The 19,091-nt window shown below is 37.4% G+C and overlaps 1 protein-coding gene across 2 annotated transcripts in view; it reads right to left on the minus strand.

Annotated features, from left to right (window-relative positions):
* Positions 1–18,599, minus strand: part of PIK3C3 (phosphatidylinositol 3-kinase catalytic subunit type 3) — a 66,479-nt gene extending 47,880 nt beyond the window's left edge. Inside the window, exons 1-9 of one of the 2 annotated variants that reach the window (XM_065748876.1) lie at positions 18,462–18,599; positions 16,768–16,956; positions 16,124–16,267; positions 13,974–14,103; positions 9,561–9,647; positions 8,162–8,257; positions 1,645–1,716; positions 1,122–1,211; positions 420–524 (exon numbers count right to left, since the gene is read on the minus strand). In XM_065748876.1, the coding sequence (XP_065604948.1) occupies positions 420–524; positions 1,122–1,211; positions 1,645–1,716; positions 8,162–8,257; positions 9,561–9,647; positions 13,974–14,103; positions 16,124–16,267; positions 16,768–16,956; positions 18,462–18,529 (981 nt within the window). In that variant the 5' untranslated portion in view covers positions 18,530–18,599. The remainder of the gene's footprint in view (positions 1–419; positions 525–1,121; positions 1,212–1,644; positions 1,717–8,161; positions 8,258–9,560; positions 9,648–13,973; positions 14,104–16,123; positions 16,268–16,767; positions 16,957–18,461) is intronic. The other variant, XM_065748877.1, reaches the window with a different exon arrangement.
* Positions 18,600–19,091: the final 492 nt, after the last annotated feature.

Raw genomic sequence — 19,091 nt, forward strand, 5'->3', positions numbered from 1 at the left:
CTACAGATGACATAAAAATAGGGAGAAAAAAAACGTGTCCAACAATACGAAGTTCTCATGGTGATATTTATTAGATACAAGGTTGAAGGAACCTGCAATGCAGGCAAACATAAGCAGTTATTGTTTTAAGACTACTATCAATATCAGGGTATGTGCATAATATCCATTCTTTTACCCCAAAAACAGAAGTAATGTTTTTCCAAAAAGAAAAAACAACAAAGATAATTTCTGCTTTTTTCTGAGTTGGACTCACATAATTACTTGTGAGACACACTTAGTGGCTTTTCTTCCAAGTTCCATCATAAATTCTTCCAATTAATGATTTTCTTCCAAGTGAAATTAAATATTTCATTTAAATTGTCAACACATGTTAATAGTGAACCTGAAATAACATTTAATCAGTCATATGATTGACTTACATTAAGCTGATCTCGAGTAGCTGCATTAGGCTTCAGATCATGATCAGAAGGTCCACTTCTTAAACTTCGAGCAAGCTTGTGATGTTTGCTTTCTACTAAGTTCTCCTAAATGCAGAGGGTAAGTCAATATACATAAATAGTTAAACTCGAGAGAAAATGAGTATTGAAATGGCCTAGCAAAAACTCACCAGTATCTTGAATAATGCAGGACAATTGAAATTCAAATCTAAAAATACAGCATCTTCTGGATTGTTTTTGTCATCACTGCTGTTTTACCAGATACTCCCTCAAGAACACACTCTTTTACCCCGTAAAAGAGTGGAGGGCTGTAGAGACTTGAATTTATTTTACGTATTTATTGTACTTCACGACTTACAAACCCTATTTTGCCTTTTGGTGAATTGCTGCAAAATGCAAGTGTTTCAGTCAACACACCCGTGATTTAGACAGCACTCAAACGTGCTAGCTGCTTTCTACACATATGTAGGATGTTCGCAGTATGAAGCTTTGTATGCAAGAAAAACATTCTCAAAAACTTTTCCCACTGTTAATACCATGTTAGCAACAGTAGGAGCCACAATAAGAGCCACAGTGTCAACAAGATTTCAGCAGCCAAGGCAGTTTTCAGCATTGTCAGACTTGCTCTTGCAGTGTTAGATTACACAGTGCTCAAACAGTGTTGCCAGTAAGAAGCCCACTTACATTAAGGTTCCCAAAGCTGCCAATACCAGTCCCACTGAATTGGCATCCACAATAATGGAAATCTTTTCTAGAACTGTACTTAGGCACTGTCTACATGAAAAACAACATACAAGAGAGTGTAGGGAGAAAACATTTTATCAGATAAAGTGACCAAGAGTAACTACACCACCTTCTTCAAAACTTCATTTGTCTTCTTCAGCTCCATCTTGTCAAATATTCCCACCCTCTTTTCTACCAACAGTACCCCTAATGTGCTTTCCGCCCTCTCACAAGTAAGTACATTAAGTATGGAAAAGAAATTCATCATAAGCATTAAACCAGTTGTTGCATTTCAAACCTATCAGAAGCAATAAAAAAATTACTAAAAATCACACCAACATACTTCTTAGTTGGACCAATACATCTTTCCCTTGGAACTTCGGACTACTGCAGGTAGGAATACAGACAAGCTTTCATCTCTACCTATGGAAACCTCTCAGAAAAACATTGTACTATAGATTGTATTACACCAAATATTGCTTACCATAGACATTTGTGGATCGGGAATCTTAACAATTTCAGAACTTGTTAAAACCTGGGACGACTCATCACCATCCTGAAAGACAGGTAAAAGTTATTTAATAACTCTAATTCTAAAACTAAAGAAGCATCCTATATTAACATACTGTCTATTTACACCTAGCATATTTAACTGAAAAAAAAAAAAAAAAGAAGATGCAACTACATCCTGCAGAGTTTTAAGGGGCCTGAAGGATAAAATATATGTTTTTGGGGTTGTTTTTTTTTTTTTTTTTTTTTTTTTTTTGCTGTTTTTTGCCTGACAAGAAACATGGTCACAATACAGATCTAAGTTCATCCAGAGAAATCTATCTTGGCAACTCTTTACCATGATAGCACACAGGTGAGTAGAGAAATTTCCTGCAATAATTACACATATCCTCTGGAAACAAGAAAATGCATCCTATATTTCCAATAGAAAACAAATCCTTTGCTATAAATAGCAGCCACATTTCAGAAAGTTTCAGAATAGAACAACAACAAAGACTCCTTGAAACAGTCAAATTTAAATATATATATATAATATATAATATAATACAATATATATATATATTCATGTATCTATCTATTGTAGATTCCACTTGTAATACGACAGTCGCTTCTGGAAGTTCATGCTGCACTGTTCTGTGGCAGAATGACAGCAGTCTGATAGCTAAACTTAGGGAAATCTGTTGCTCCATAAACAATACAAGAGAAGCAAAATATTTTCTGTTTGAATATGTCAACAGACAAAAATAAAGCACAGTGCCATTAGATCAAATCCAGTAATTCTGTTTCCTTTTTCAGTAACATCCAGCAGTTTAGTTTTTCTTTGCTTTACTACAAAAGTGGAACCTAGCATTAATGATATGACCTACAAAATACTTATAACAAAAAAGGAAAAAAAAATCACAAAAAAAAAATCAGTATAGTAAGTAACACTTCAACAAGCATCTTCTCAATAAGTATGGAGCAGATTTCAAGAATGAATCCTAACAGAAATCTCTGATGTCAAAACGATCAAACAGGACAGAAGTTATAATGGCAGAAATCCCAAAGACTGAACTGAACAATTATTCAAATTTTCAAAGATAAGCAGGGACTAAAAACACCTACTGGAATTATTTTCTGAATCATAGTCTACATTTTTAATTTTAAAAATTCACCCCTGAGGGTTTAACCAAAAGCCTGCTAATAACAATCAATCTTCCCACTGTTTTCATCATATTTAATTTTTTCAGTCTTCACCATGTTGCCTCTCCACAATTTACAGAGGCATCACGGATGCACAGGGAGAAGAACTGGTAGACCTGGTAACCTTATGCAGCATTAGCTCAGTAAACTGAAAACTAACAATCAGGATGTTTAGTAGTCTACACTAACCCAAAAAAAGCACCCACAAAAAAGTTTCATATCTTTTGATGCTGTACTAGTTTTAAATATATAAATACACATGCACTTCATATGTATATATAGTACAGAAGAAATTATAAGCATATATGTATTACATACAAAATATCAAACCATCATTATACAGGAATTAAGCTTCATAGTATTTTAGAGTATAATACATAGAAATCTAAAAGCTAAGCACTTCAGTTGAGGTAGGTTCAGTTTCATTTTAAGAGAAATGGGCATTTCAGTTCAAAAGAGAATACACATTCTTTACTACATCAGCATATTCCTCAGTAGCCTAATCCTTTATATACCTCACACTTTTTTCAGAATTAACTTTCAGATAAGTGAGGAGCTTGTATCAATGGGATAAATTAGTTGTCACCAACAATAAACATAAATCAATACTTCTACCACCCTTTCAGTGGAAATACTTCTAAAACTACATAAATTCTATGTTGCTGACTATTATCAAAAAAGCACATTCAAGAAGACACTTCCACATTTATTAGTGTCCTATATCTTTTTGAATTATCAATTTTACAATAAAAGTAATGGCATTAACTACATATACCTCCCTTGTAATCAAAGTTAATGTGGATACAAAATCTGGCTGTGACTGGTCCAAGAATACAAACAGCACTATTCTTCCCATTAGTTTTCTAAAAAAGCTTGCATACAAACACTTAGAAGGACATTTGTTTACAGTTTGTTTTAAAAGAACATGGCCTAAATAACCTACTCAGCATTATCTAAATAGTGTGGAAGCAATAATTTTGAAGTAGTTGTATTGTAGCAAAATACTACTGCATCAGTGTAACAGTAGATGAATAGAGTAGCAGCTAGACTGACAGATCAGCATTCCCACTGTACTAAAACTTTTGCTTCCAGTGTGTTGGCAACTTTCAGGTCATAACTTACTGGTATTACAAAGCAAATTAGATAACAACAATGAAATATTAACGAATGATATTTTTGGCAGGAAAATCCACCAAAAAAAAAATAAATAAACAAACTGATGACAAAAGATCACAGACCAAGTTCTATCAACTAATTAGTTATGTTCTTAATCAAAACAATGCAATCTGATGTGGCTTTCATAAAGTAATACAGAAATACAAATGCCCCAGTGACAAATAATACTACACTTAGTGTGGACCCTTCACATAAAGCTATGTAGAAAAACCTGACTCAGTAGTGTATATAGTAGCAACTAACAGATGCTCAAAACTCCTGCTAAAGCACTTAAACATTGAGATTCCACGTGAATTCTCCAGAGATGGGCAATAATAGTGCTAATGCTACTACATCTTTTGTCTCTAAAAACTTGCAGATAGAATAGACAGCTGTAAATTCTGGTACAGCTTTTAGGCTTGTAAAAATTGGGCTCCATAACCAAAAGCCAATATTTTAAAAAGGCACCAAACTTACCAGTGACTAATGTCACAATGTTTGTAAAGTCTTCTAAATGCAAAACAAGCTTTTATTTCTAAACGCATTGCTGATGGGTCTCTTAAACCCTTGAAGACCTATAATGACAACTTAAACCACCTCTTCTCAAATACTGTTATACAGTGCCCTAGAGTTCTAGTTATTTAGCTCAACCACTAGAAAACTCTGGTAGAAACCTAAATGCTGTGGTTTTGTGGTTTTGATGCCGGTATTCCACATCAGAGCATCATGCAGCAGTGAAGGAGTTAATGCTGTGGGAGCAGCAGAGGGGCGGAGCTCCGCACCGGATGCAGGCGGCGCTCTGCCTGGGCGCGTTGCTCTGGGCTGCCGTGGAGGTTCAGCACGTGTGCTTCCCCTGCCATTCCTCCTTAACGTAAGCTCACGGCTTTGGGTTTGGAAATTTTATCTCTCTCTCAATTGTTCAATTTTATTATATTTAGTAAAGTTACCGTTCCTTCTCAGATCGTGCCGTTGTGGGTCACTGTCACGGATAACACTGTGACACTAAAATATAAGTTTGATCCAGGGCTTGCTACAGAACCAAGGTTTGCAAAAGCTTGCATGTGCCAAGCTACTCCAAAACAGACAACTTTGTGAAATCCTTAAGAAGCTACAATGTCATTAGTCTTCCTGTGAAGGAAGTCAGCTGTTGTCCTTGCCTTTCAATTAGATAAGCATGTAGCTCTAATTCTGTGTCAAACTTCAAAAACACCACGTGGATCACTATTACCCTTATCATACACACTTATTAAACCGTATCAGTGCATGAGAGTGAAATCTAAAATAGCACTTGAATTTAGTCAGGTGCACGCTTTCAAAATAACCCTCTTGATTATCCTCATGTAATGAGCTTTCACAATACCAGTATGTAAGGTCTATTTATTTTATTCTACACTACTTATGTCTTTCAAGTCATGAGTATGGTTTTCACCAAGAATAAAGCTTTTTTTTTTTTTTAATTGTATGCTGTAATGTAATCAATTTATTCAAAGAAAGGTTTCACATGAAACCACCACAAGGTAATACATACTAAAGAAAAACCTTGTTGTTAACTGCTCTTGGGAAAATTACATTGAATTTTACCTAAATGGAGACATAGAACGGATGCTGTTGTAACTAACAGACTAACCTTCCCATCATGAATGCTGCATTAACATTAAGAGAGAACATGGAAACAGTCACCACTACTTCACTTCATTGTAATTGAAGGCTGAGTCAAGCAGGGGATGATAGAATTGAGATTCTTTAACAGCACAGTTCTTTGTAAACACCTGAAAACAAATTTATCAACAAAACTCTGACAAGTAATCTCCACTTTGCCTATCGGTCACAGACAGGTGACAACAAAACCTAGTTTCAATATATTGGATATATATACTCCATGCAGTAATTGAAGGTATGAAAAAACTGAGAAGACAGTCACTAATTTATGTAGTTTCCTACTGCTGCCAGAAAAAGGTCAAGAACATGTTGAAAAGCTACTTTATAACAACAAATCCCTACAAGTAAATGCAGTTTGAGCTTTGATATATACTATTATACAATCAATTACTTCATTTCCAAAAAACAGACTATTTGTTCTATGCATTTCTGACACACATCAGTAAAACTGGCGAAGAAACAGATGCATATTTAAAGCCTGAGTCTTCTTTCCCTCACTTTGATATCTGTAGAATCATAATGATGAATGAAAAAAAATAAGTGTAAATAAATAATCTATAACAGCATATTTCTGGAGGCAGAGAAAAAAAACATTTTTAGGAACATCACATTTAACCACTAAACTAAAAAAAGCAAGACGATACAAAGCTCTACATTAACACTGCTTACTATTTTGTACATATAACAAGTATAAAACATTCTGATTTAAGATTTTAACCCAGTGCATATGGATCCATTATGCTCTCCAGAAGAAAATATTTCCTTGATTTCCAAAGAACTAAATAATTATTTGATTTCAAAGAGGAGTTTGACACATCCTACCTTTCATTCTGATTTGTAATGAAAGGTAGTTTTGTCAAAGTAAGGCCCTCTAAAACACCTAGTTCTAGAAGTCTATAGGAATTCTATAGAAAACACTAGAGCGCTGCTTTTCAGATCAATTAGTAATTTTGTCACATCCATTTTCTACTGCATTAAAATTTTCAATATTAATTTACTTTTTTATTTTAAATTCTCAGAATAGAACATGATTAAAGTTAGCACCTCTGATCTCACTGGGACTCCCATCTATTATTTTGTACTTTCTTATTTCCGTACAGATGTGTTATTCAGTAACTTTCTTAATTCTTATGAATAGAAGCATAGTGAAAATCTTAGGAAATACACTTTTCTCTATTACAGCAGATCTTTCTGCAATGAACAAAACCACAGAAGTATTGGTAATGCCTGCCAGAGCCACAACAGAATCAAAGAAGGGTTTGGGTTAGAAGGAATCTTTAAGATCATCTAGTTCCAATCCCCTACAATGGATAGGGTTGCCTCCCTCTAGACCAGGTAGCTCAAAGGCCCATCCAGCCTGGCCTTGAATGTTTCCAGGGAGCAGGCACCCACAACCTCTCTGGCGAAATATTCCAGTGTCTCACCACTCTCACAGTAAAGAATTTCTTCCTAATATCTAGTCCAAGTCTACTCTCTTCCACTTTAAAAGTGGCATGCCATCACCCTGTCATTAAATTCCTTTCTAAAAAGTCCCTCCCCAGCTTTCCTACAAGCCTCCTTCAGACACTGGAAGGCCAGTATAAGGTCCCCCCAGGGCCTTCTCTCCAAGCTGAAAAGTCCCAGCCCTCTCAGCCTGTCCTCATAGGGGAGATGCTCCAGCCCTTGGAGCAGTAGGCCAATACTGCCTATTAAACTCACTGGCAACACTTTGTTCCACTAAATTTGAACTCACAATTCTCATGTCACTCCTTAAGCATCTCACAATCATCTTATGCTGTAATCTTAAGGTATTTTTTTTTCTGGATATTTCAGAATAAAAAAAACCTAAAAAGCAAAAAGTTAATGATGCTGAATTCTTTCTCTACCTAAACAGGAAGTATTCAAGGATACTGCTTTGGGAACGGTATCTTAGTATCTACTCCTAAATAAATTTCTTTCCAAAGATGGTAATATAGTCAACAACGCCAGATACTACTTTGGAGATCTGTTTTGTAAACAGGAAGAAAAGATGAAATATATTTCAATCCAGAACTTTCTGCTAAATTTGCTTTCAAACATTTTCAGCATTAAAGTGCAAACTTATTTGTTCATTTTCAAGAAAACATTCACAAGCAGAGCACCTGTGCCAAGTTTTTAATAACTTATCTTTTATAAAGTTACTAATCAATGCAGGTACATCTTCTCTCGATATGAGACAATTTTACCTACAGCTACACTGGAAGTGCTACTGGATGACTGAAGGAACAATAAATCAAAAAGTTTTTAATCACTCACACTTGGAAAATCCTGTAATCTTCAACTGTTGTGTGAATGATTGACTTCTGTAATCTCACTGCATCTATACCATTTGATTTGTATGTACATAAACAGCTGCCACTGACAGATGCCTGCTGCTATCCTGCAGAAGAATATTTCACCTCAGCAGGGAAAAAAAAGCCATTTAAGGTGCGCATGCTGCTTTTTAAAGACAACCATAAAGTCTGCAAGGCACATACCTTTTCGTAGTAAACTATTCCATATTCTTTATCATCACTCTTCACACAACGGAATTCAATCATCAGGTACATAAAATTAGAACTTCGTTTTTCCCTCTGAGAAGAAAACCACCACAGATGTGTATCATATTAAAAGAGTATCAATCTTCAGCATTCTCAGCACAGCAATTACTCTTTTTTTGTGCCAGAATTGATTAGATTATCAGCTGTTGAAACAATTATTCAGTCAATCATTTCATTGCACTATTTGAGACTTTTGATGACTCTCTTACTTTACATCTCTACTTCACAATAAACATTCAGAAGTAAATAAATTATATTGTTTTCATCAGTGGCTTGCAATTGTGGACCTAAGTCTGCAAAAAAGCAACAAATAACCATTTTTTTTAAATGTTTACATATAATTATGTATGTCAGTCAAAACTAAGAAGACATGAAAAATCATTCCTTTAGGTGGAAGAATGGAAGGAACAAATTAAACTTGGATTAAGATTAGATCTGCTGCTCATTCATGTTTGGTGGAAGATTTAGTATATATATAAATATGTATGAGCAAATATTTAGCAAGTGCTTCAAATTTTAAAATTTAGATGGGAAACATTAAAGAAATTATATACGTAATCTTCATCATATATTTACATTTCAAAAAGCATACCCTTAGCAGCAAGCAACTCAAGCTCACCTAATGTTATCAATATTGAGTTGGACTTGCCAGCACAGGCAAAGTGTCTCTACACTTAAAGCATGCCAAATTTTATGTATTTTAACTAGGAAAGAATAATATCCATTTGTAATATGGAATAGAGTGAATTCGCAAGAAGACTAGTAAATGGTTATAACAAGAACAAAAGAATCTGGTTCCTAGTGGTCTTATTATAAGAAAGTCTCGGAGTACAAAATAGAAAACAAAGGAGTTCTGTTCTGCAAGATGAAAATAATCAGTTACTGATTTTACTCAACGAGTGTTAACACCACATTCAGGTGCTGAGATTATTTTGAGGTCTATTATGTTTTTTCAGATTCACTCAAATCCTAGAAGTATATTCCCTCAACACCTAAAAAATCAAAAAAATAAAGCTGAATAGGTCAAAAGCCAAATAAGCTTCCCATCACAATCTAAATCTTAGAATTAAATTTGCCAAACCTATCAACATTTGTTCCAAGCTATCACAATCTGTTAATAAATACAAATCTCTTGAAATAGACAGCTAAGACAGCTTTCTATTTATTATTTGCCTAAGTCAAGTTCTAATTAGAAATGTAAAGATTTTTTTTTCAATCATATAGACCACCAGATCAGTTGAAGAAAAATAGGACAAGTTAGCCTCCTCAGGAAGTGAGGAGACCACATTAGCAAGAACTAAAAAAATCAGTACAACTCAGACGTAAAATGACCTACCTCATTGATCATTTCTATTTCTCTAAAGGTCAGTCTGTCCAGCCAGTCCACTTTCACCATGTGACCTTGTCGATGAGACTTTGTGAGCTGCATAGAAAAACACAACACTAATTTTTAAGTTGTTGGAAGTAACAAAAAGAATATCAATTTTCAAATGCTTGTGCATACAGTAGATCTCTGTAAACAGCTAAGCCAAGACCTAATACTTCTAATATCTCAAAATATCATAGCAAAGACAAAAGTATGTTGCAAACAAGAGACAGTTAAACACATCAGATGTTAAAAAACAAGATTCTATTTTTTAAGCAGTCACATGACAAAAACTCTGTTTTTCTGACTTACTTATTTTCATATTGTGTAACCTACCAAATCACACAAAGCAAAGGTATTTCAGGAATTATTCAAACAGAATGAATTCTGCCTTAATTAGTTTAGCAAAAGTAAGTTCACAAATTGAGACTTATGCATTAGAAAAAGGTCAGTGAAAGAGTTTGTCTGCCCTTTCTTTTTAGGCATCTGAAATCAGTATTCCAGAAAGCCTAGTAAGACGAAGAAAGTGTAAGTCTCCCTGCTCAGTTGCTGTTTTCCAAGGTACAAAGAAGCTGTCACTCTTTCCACCTACTCACCAATACTCTACCTCCTTGCTTCTCCAAGACCATTCTCACCTGCCACAATGTTCTATTCAGAGCCAAAGGGCATGGTTGGAAGGACTCTGGAAATTGTATAGTCTCAAAGCAGGCTAATTGACTCAGGTTGCACCACACATTGTGCAGTCGGGTTATGAGAATCAAGACAAACTTCACAACCTCTCTTAGCAATCCATTCCAGTTTTCAATCATTCTCACAGCAAGAAGTTCCTAATATCTTTAAATGGAATTTCCAGTGTTTCAATTTGTACCCAGAAGTCTGGCTTTGTCTCTGTTCCCTCCTCTAAGGAATTTGCTCATATGAACTGCTTGCGATTCCTCTACACAATCACAGCTTCTAAACCCTTCTTGAATGATCAGTGCTTCAACCTCCAATTTATCTTTGCAGTATTCCACTGGGCTCACCCCAGAACAGTCATACCTTTTTCTCATTGGAAGGCCACAACTGGACTCAGCAGTTCAGATGCATCTTATCAGTGCCACAGTCCTCTGACCTGCTAGCACTGCTACCTAATGCTGGTGCTGCCCTGCTTCGCTGCAAAGGCAGCAGATCTCAAAAAGCATTTTTGAAGCCACTTCAAAATTCCTTTTCAGCATGTATCAACAGGTACAAACTTATTTAGATTATGATAGACCTATTTCTACAGCCTGCTTGAAGCCCTTCTGAACAGTGGCACAACCACCCAGTCTGTCAGCTGCTTGGGAGTTTTGTTTTACCTCCGAATCTGCAGGATGCACTTAGCCACAACACCCAGGTAATTAAGGACATGTCAAAAAAAAAAGCACTGGAACCAGTACTGATTTCTACAGTAAGTTGTTGACTGCTGGAATCCAGTTGGACTTTGTGCTGCTGTTGTTAAACCTCTGCCCTACCTAGCTCACCAAAAGCTCCTACTCATCCTCAACAAGTAAGTTTCTTACACTTATATCCCTCATTTCAATCTCTTCTAAATTACATTCACTTTTCCCCCTTAACTAGCAGAAGTACTTTTCTTACCCAATGTAGCTCAATTTTTATCATTCTATAACAGCTCTTCAGAATTATCACAGTCACATCCAGCACTCACATAGGTTTAGAATAGCACTTGTTAAAACCTTGGCTAAAAAGATCAAAAAAAGTTATTTAAATGGCTTTGTCAATTTTTAGTTTCACTTCTCTAGAGAATAAGGGAAATAAGTAATTCTGCGTGTTTTATAGAGAACTATTAGTCTCAAATCTCTACAAGTTCATCTTACAGCAAGGAAAAGTCAAAAGTAGCTATGCCAGCAAGCATGACTGAAGATCTGTAGGTGAATATATACTTGAAGAACTTCTCAGATTAATATCTGAAGTTTAAAATGAGAGTATCTTCTGACACTAAATAAGAAATCTCTCTTTAAATGCTATTTCATCATCATAATTAGATAATTTCTTTCAGCTATCAGAAGGAGTAAAGGAAATTAATGTATCAAAAGAACCTGGAGTACCTTTTGTTTAGGTGGAATAAAATAATCCATCACAAATGAAAGATTAATTCCATATAATAACAAATACCACCTATATGTATACAAAACTCAAAAGGATATCAAGAAGGAAAAGTTACCTTTTAGATAGAGAAAAGTTCCTTAACCAAGCTCTTCTCCAAAGTTATTTACTACTATCTGTAGGACTAATTTGGCAGCTGGTATCAGACATTAAAAAGTAACAGACACAGTTACAAATCATGTCTTTCCAATTGATAAACATGAAAAAACACCCCCAAATCTAATCAAGAGCAAAAAACTCATGCAATCTCATCTTGTATATAATTTTTCCTACTGTTCTTAAGTACATTTAATATACCTTCACACACAGCATCAACAGCTGGCATTCAGAAACTGATGAACAAGTGAATAGAAAAACTGAAGAATATATTAGAAAAACAAGTACTTAAGAATGACACGTAACAAGCACCTCATCTGCTATGGAAATACTTGTGCAAATGAAAGCTCTTGCAGACATTACCCAGAAACTTTGTCAACACTGCAAGCATTTGTGGATAAAATATTTTTATAAAGGAAATCAACAAAAGACCAACGAAAACAATAGATTCTGAATCTTTTCAGAATTAATCTCCAAAAAACAAGTTACAGAAAATGAGATGTTCCCAGCAATGCTGATAGCTGTTTATTAGCCATTAATTAGAATTCTCATTTGGGATGTGAAAGGAGAATTTTGTCATCCTCCTTAAAGGCTTTAGGCCCTCAACTCCCAGCTGCCAAAAGAACAGGCTAGGACAGACACTTGTATTTTGGAGACCAAAGTACTCTGTTATTCGTGTTTCTTGAGCTAGGGAGAAGAAAAAGGTGAAGGGGAGGAAAAGTGTTGGCATGAAATGGTCCTATTTACACAACAAAACTAACATGAAAATGAGGACCTACACTCTAATATCCTTATCAAAGACTCACTACCTGCATCACATATCCATGTAATAAACTACAAAAAAAAGTCCTGATCTGTGCTGTCTGTCTACAGAGGCTCCTTGGACTAGAGGAGTTTTAAACCCCTTCTACAAGAGAGGAGGCTTGCAGAAAGCTTTGCACATATAGATTTAAGCAGAATGAAAATATGCAATTAACTATCACAAGAGAAATTTAAGTCTGTGCCTGCAGAGTGGATCAAAACTTTAAGATCTTCTCCTGCTTCTCCTCTTTCCAAACACAAAGCTAAAGTGTTTTTCTTTAAGACCTTAATAGAAACACTAGCTATTTGTTTGAACTCTCCGCAAAAATCATTATTTAGTTACATAAGTATGTCACTTCTATGCCTTGCCTAAAAAGCTGTCTCTTTGTATCACAGGGTTCTTGTGGTTCAAAGCCACCCCTGAATGTTTATAGCAACCTACTTCCTACAATTCAGAAAATATTTATAATGAATTTTGCATTATAAATTCAAGGTGAACTAGACTAATAAAACAGACCGTAAATGCAGGTTAGTTTATTGCTATCATAAATCTCTACATGAAGAACAGACATATTTACAGCACCGGAACTTTCCTTCACTTTGAAAAAGGTGAAGATGAAAATCAAGCAACCAAGATTAAGATGAAAGTACACTGACAAAGAGGAGCTGAAATATCTGGTAAGCTTAGTGTGAACTCATCTGAAGAGTGTGATCAGTGACCTAAGCAGTTCAAGAATTAATATTTACTGAATTCCAAAAGTGGTTTTGACAGCAAAAATACAGTCTGCCAACCAGCTTGGAGGAGAAAATGTTAACATGAACAGCTACATGTGACCTGAAGTGAACACAAATCTGGTTAATTTCCATAGGTCTACTAAAACTCTAATGTAGAAGATGTCATACAGTTCTGAACAATACATCAGACAGCCTTTAATCCCAAAGAATGGCCACAAGGAACTAAACTTTACTTCAGTTCACAAGCTGCTCTTAGGAGCTACTCTGACTGAACCAGGTATGAGTTTTGGCTTCAAGCATCACCACGTTACGTTAGCATTTTCACTCTTATAAAGAATTAAGATTTTTAGTTGTTATAACAGAATGTTAGATATGTTCGTTTCTCACACTGCTATGGGTATTTATATACTACTTCAAGGAATTTATTTGTTCCAAATGAGTTTATTTGTTTCTACTTGTGAATTCTCCGACTTAACAAAGCAATTAAAGTCAGAATTTTCACAGGAGAAAACATCACTGAAAGCTTGTCTTTATTAAAGCCTCTCCACATTTCACTCCAATGTTAGTGCAAACTTTCTGTGCACATCCTAAAGGTTGGTAATTCATTACCTTTGCCAAGCGGCTCATTTGATCTTCAGAGATTGTGCTGCTGGTCCTCCCAGGAGTTCTGGTGGGTTCTGATCCATCAGCTTCTACATTGGGCCAGACTTTCAAATCATGCATTCCTTGACGAAACATACTACAGGGAAAAATGCAGCACTGTTTCAGTAAGAAGAAATCAGGAATCAAAGTACAGCAGCAGCTGCAAGAAAATGAACAAGTTTCTTTGGCCAAACCTACAAACACATTGCCATGCACAACATAACTGAACTGCAGAAGTGCCTAGAGCCTTATGCCCCCTCTGGCCTTCATTTTTATTGGCACATGAGGTTTAAAAGAAGCACATCTGAGATAACTTACTTGGCAAATGGAAGAAAAATGGATAATTCTCAAAGTCAATGGGGTGGTACAAACGTGAACTGAGGAAAGAGCTTGACCTTCATAGTTTTATTATTTGTAATGAAGCAGAAAAAATTCCTCTTCACTTGCAAATTACAGTATTGACTTTAGATCTGCCTGACAAAAAATTTAACTAAAAAACGGTGTAAGTTCCACGTGAAGGTCAACTGATAAAAAGCAGCTTTCTCAGCTGAAAAAAACCACAACCCTCACCACACCATTTTCTCCATCTATGCCTGAAATTGAATTGGTAATTGAAACTGTGCAGTGAGCAGAACTGTGCAGGAAAACTCACTACACCTCTCTTCTGCAAACTCGTCCCTTGCATATTTTCACTAATCCATCTGTAAAAGATGCTACAGGAAATCAAACACACTATTTTTGCCAATAAGAGTGGATAATTTGAGTAAGAACTTCAGGCAAATACAACTGGGAAGAACACTTAAAGTCACACAGCTAAAAATAAAAGACAGTGACTAGAAGGATCAGCTTAAAATCATAGACTGCTTTGTAGAATATTACTACCCTGCTACTAGGTTATCAATTTACAAGCCAATAGGAAATTCTGAAGTATTTCTGTCTCAATCCTGCCAAAACACTGAAAATAAAAGCAATCTTATTTTATAAAATACTCTTCACCCCCCCCCCCCCAGGAATTATACCCTAGTATAAAAACAAGCAGCAATCTTCAGGCCACAGTCAAATTGATCCAATAAAATTTTCTACTCTAAGACAACATCAATCTTTTTGTCAAAGCAAGATCTTCAGTGACACAGAATTAACTTCTCTACAGACATTTTCCACATTCAATATCATCAGGACAAATTTCCTAATGATAACTTAAACCTTCCTCTTGTTCAGCTTAACCTTATTACTTCATTTCCACTGACAAATTGATTTTCTCAATTTTCAAACACTGCCTACATACTAGAGAAGTATTCTCATGTTTTTTTCTTCAGGCCCACTTTTCCTTCACTACACCTATTTGCTAGATGCTCAGTATCTACTCCCTCAGACTCTCAGTTGTGAGAAACTTATCTGAAATTAGTTGCATAGAACTGAATACATCCCAGAAGAGCAGAAAAGTAGTTCTGGGACACATCTCAAAGCAGCAACAGGATATGTCCCTGATGTGCATACTTGGAGACTGCTTATATATTCATGGGTTTTGGAATATTTCAAAACCTTGTGACACTAATTCATGCAAAACTTACACTCCAAAACCTACATCTTTTCCCCAGCTTTCCTAGGTAGATGCTCTCCATTCTGGATTTGACTACAATAAGTTATAGAGTATCAGCACCTCATATTTTTCCTTAAATTGCATCCTGTTTTTTTTCGTTTGTTTCTTTCAGTCTCCTTTGCCCTCTGTTAGATCCTCCTCATGCACTGCCACCTTTCAGTTAACTTGTAATCCTTCCCAGCTCAATGTTATCTATTGTCACTTAACTGATCCCAATCTCTGCTGGATCATAAAGACTACTAACCTCAAAGATTCCTTATTTCTTGCATATACTCTGTCCTTTATGGATAATGCTGTGTTAAGGGTCCAAGTGCAAGTTAACTTAGAGAAACTATGTTAAGTAATTGGCATTGGAATTGATCCATTACAAAAGTATAGAAAAAAGTAATTTCAGCATTTGCTACCTCAAAATATAAACTCACATACTGCATTTTGACATCCTGTATGCACTTCCTATTGCACCTTACTTTTCACAAGTGAGCTTCAAGTTTGTCTCCCAAAAGAAGAAGCACTATACCCATATTTCCCAAAGAGTGAGACTGTTGTTCCTCCCACAGGAACTGCTTTACCAGGCCCATACACATCCCAGATGGTTAGAGCCACTTGTGCATTGCGAGGTAAGTCTGGATACTTCACAGGAAGTTTCAGCCATTCATTCCAGCTGCAAAGAAATACTTTATATTAGTCATGAAACCTCAGAATTCAAGCTACCCTACAGTAGTTTACAGAACCTAAGTTCTCCTTAAATTATTCACAATTAATATCTGCCTGCAGGCTTTAATTATTCAAACACTTAAGTGCTGTTTTGACTCATTACATGTATGTATGATTAAAAGGCCAGCAAAGGAAAAACTCTTTGTCCAGTACACAGCATACAAATGTGCTATTTCAGGCTGCAAAACTTACTTAATTAGTGAGACATGCCCTCAAACAGAAATGCTTGTAATTTTTACGCTTTACACAGAAAGATCAGTTTTGTGCTGTCAGGGCAATACTTAACTATATGGAGACTCGCTGAAATACAAATTACTTGGAGAAATCAACATAAAAGGTGTTTTAGGATTTTCTTTCCTTTGTTTTCTACACAAACAAAAAACACTTCTTCTTTCACTTGAAGACTAAATAACTAACAGATAAATGGAATAAAAGGCAGTGACTTACTTCCATCTAGTGCTAAAAGCTTTGTAGGAGGTTCTAACTGGAAGAGCAAGAGGCTTCCCTTCTGCAAACACCTGACAAGTCACATACAAGTCAGAGCAAGTCTCCTGATACAGTCCTGAGAACTTTAGCATTGGGTCTTCCAAGAGAGCTTTGTAACTCTTCTGTTCTCTTTTCCCTTCCAGACTTCCTCTGCATAAAAAAGCAAGAAGAAAAAAAAGTTTGTTTTTTCTCAATCAGGAATGCAGATACCTCTGTTTTGGATAACTAGCAAGCAGTGAAATCCAAATATCCAAAAGAAACTCTGCATTTGAAGTAAAGAATTTACAACTCTCTGAAATATTTATTTAGGAGCAAAAGAGGAGCAGAAAATGGAAAAATTAGTCACTTGTCTTTTCAGTAGAGATAACTTCCACTACAAGGTGCAGATTCTTAGACTGCATCAGGTTAGGTACACTAAACAAGGCAACTGTGAGCAGATACATACTGCTATCCTTAAAAAAAATAACAACTACAAACATTAAAACATGAGCACACACACTCAAAATAAAAGATGAGGAGTCTTATTTTAAAACTGTATGAAATCTGAAATGTGTCATTGGCTTTGGATGCCATTCATCTCTAAAATCAAAATATTTAAACCAAACTAGATTAGAGCTCTGTAATAATGGGTAGTATCACGGAATCACAGGAGTACAGAATCTTAGGGGTTGGAAGGGACCTCAAGAGATCACCGAGTCCAACTCCCCCTGCCAAAGCAGGTTCCCCACACCAGGTCGCACAGGTAGGCGTTCAGGAGGGTGTTGAATATCTCCAGAGAAGGAGACTCCACAACCCCCCTGTGCAGCTGTGCCAGTGCTCCGTCACTCTCACTGTAAAGAAATTCTTGCGCACATTCATACGTAACCTCCTGTGCTGCAGTTTCTGTCTGTTCCCCCTGTCCTGTCTCCACACACTGCTGAAAAGAGTCTGGCCTCACCACTTTGTCCCCCACATCTCAGATATTTATAAACCTGGATCAGGTCCCCTCTCAGTCTTCTCAGGGCTAAAGAGACCCAGTTCACTGAGCCTTTCTTCATAGGGAAGATCCTCCAGGCTCTTTACCATCTTTGTGGCCCTGCGCTGAACTCTTTCCAAGAGATCCCTGTCTTTTTTATACTGGGGAGCCCAGAACTGTACACAGTACTCCAGATGAGGCCTCACCAGGGTAGAGTAGAGGGGGAGAATCACCTCCCTTGACCTGCTGGCCACGCTCTTTTTCATGTATCCCAAAATGCCATTGGCCCTCTTGGCCACGAGGGCACACTGCTGGCTCATGATCAACCCGTCGTCCACCAGGACACCCAGGTCCCTCTCTACAGAGCTCCTCTCCAACAGCTCATCCCCCAGCCTGTACTGCATGCAATTATCCCTCCCTGGTGCTTTACAGCACTACAGGACCTAAGGCCACGGTTAGGTCAGCGTTCAGAGCAGCCTGCAGCAGGCCCCGGCCCCGCTCTGCCCCGCTCCGGGACCCTGCGGAGCTCCAGGAGCAACGTCACGGTGACCCGCACTTCAGCACAGCATCCTCGGAGCCGGCGGGGGCCGGGTACTCCGTCCCGCGCACGCATGCACACATACACACACACACAAACACACACATGCACACAAACACACACACACTCAGCCTGTCCGGAGCCCACGCCCCTCTCACTCACATCTTCAGCTGCACGTTCATGTCCAGGTCGCAGCTATATACATAATAAAGCTTCTCGGTTTCACCCATGGTAACCGCGAGCCCGGTGCGCCCAAGGGCACCCGCAGCCCGCACCGCAGCAGCCCGCGGGATGGATCACTGGCCCACTTGGAATCCCTGCTTGAACGCATGCGCCGGCGCTGCCATTTTGCTTAAGGGAGGAAAGAGTGGGTATACATCCACGCTACCCTACACCAAAATGGCCGCCAACATGACGCTAACCTGGAGGCGGTCCCAATATGGCTGCGCCCATGTCGCTCTCCACCCAGCATGGCTGCTCCCGGGTGTACGGCACGCAAGATGGCCGCCTCCATAGGAAGCTTAGCAAGATGGCTGGTACGAGGCGGCATCCGGCTGCGAGATGGCTCCCTGCCCCACTTCTCAAGCAGTGTGGCTGAGGGCATACGCTGCAGTTTTCCGTCAGAAGCCCCCTGCAGCTCCTGAATTTCCCTTTTCAGGCTATGATTCTCCACACTGCAGCACAACCCATTGCAGCAAATTCCTATTGTAACTCCAATCCCTTCTGTGACCCCAAAGATGCTGCTTTCTGACAGGGGACGGATGATGTAAAAAGGGTACCTGTGTTTTGCAA

This window comes from Cyrtonyx montezumae, unplaced genomic scaffold (assembly GCF_038088225.1).
Source record: "Cyrtonyx montezumae isolate F1298 unplaced genomic scaffold, pur_monq_1.0 scaffold_54, whole genome shotgun sequence".
NCBI lineage: Eukaryota > Metazoa > Chordata > Aves > Galliformes > Odontophoridae > Cyrtonyx > Cyrtonyx montezumae.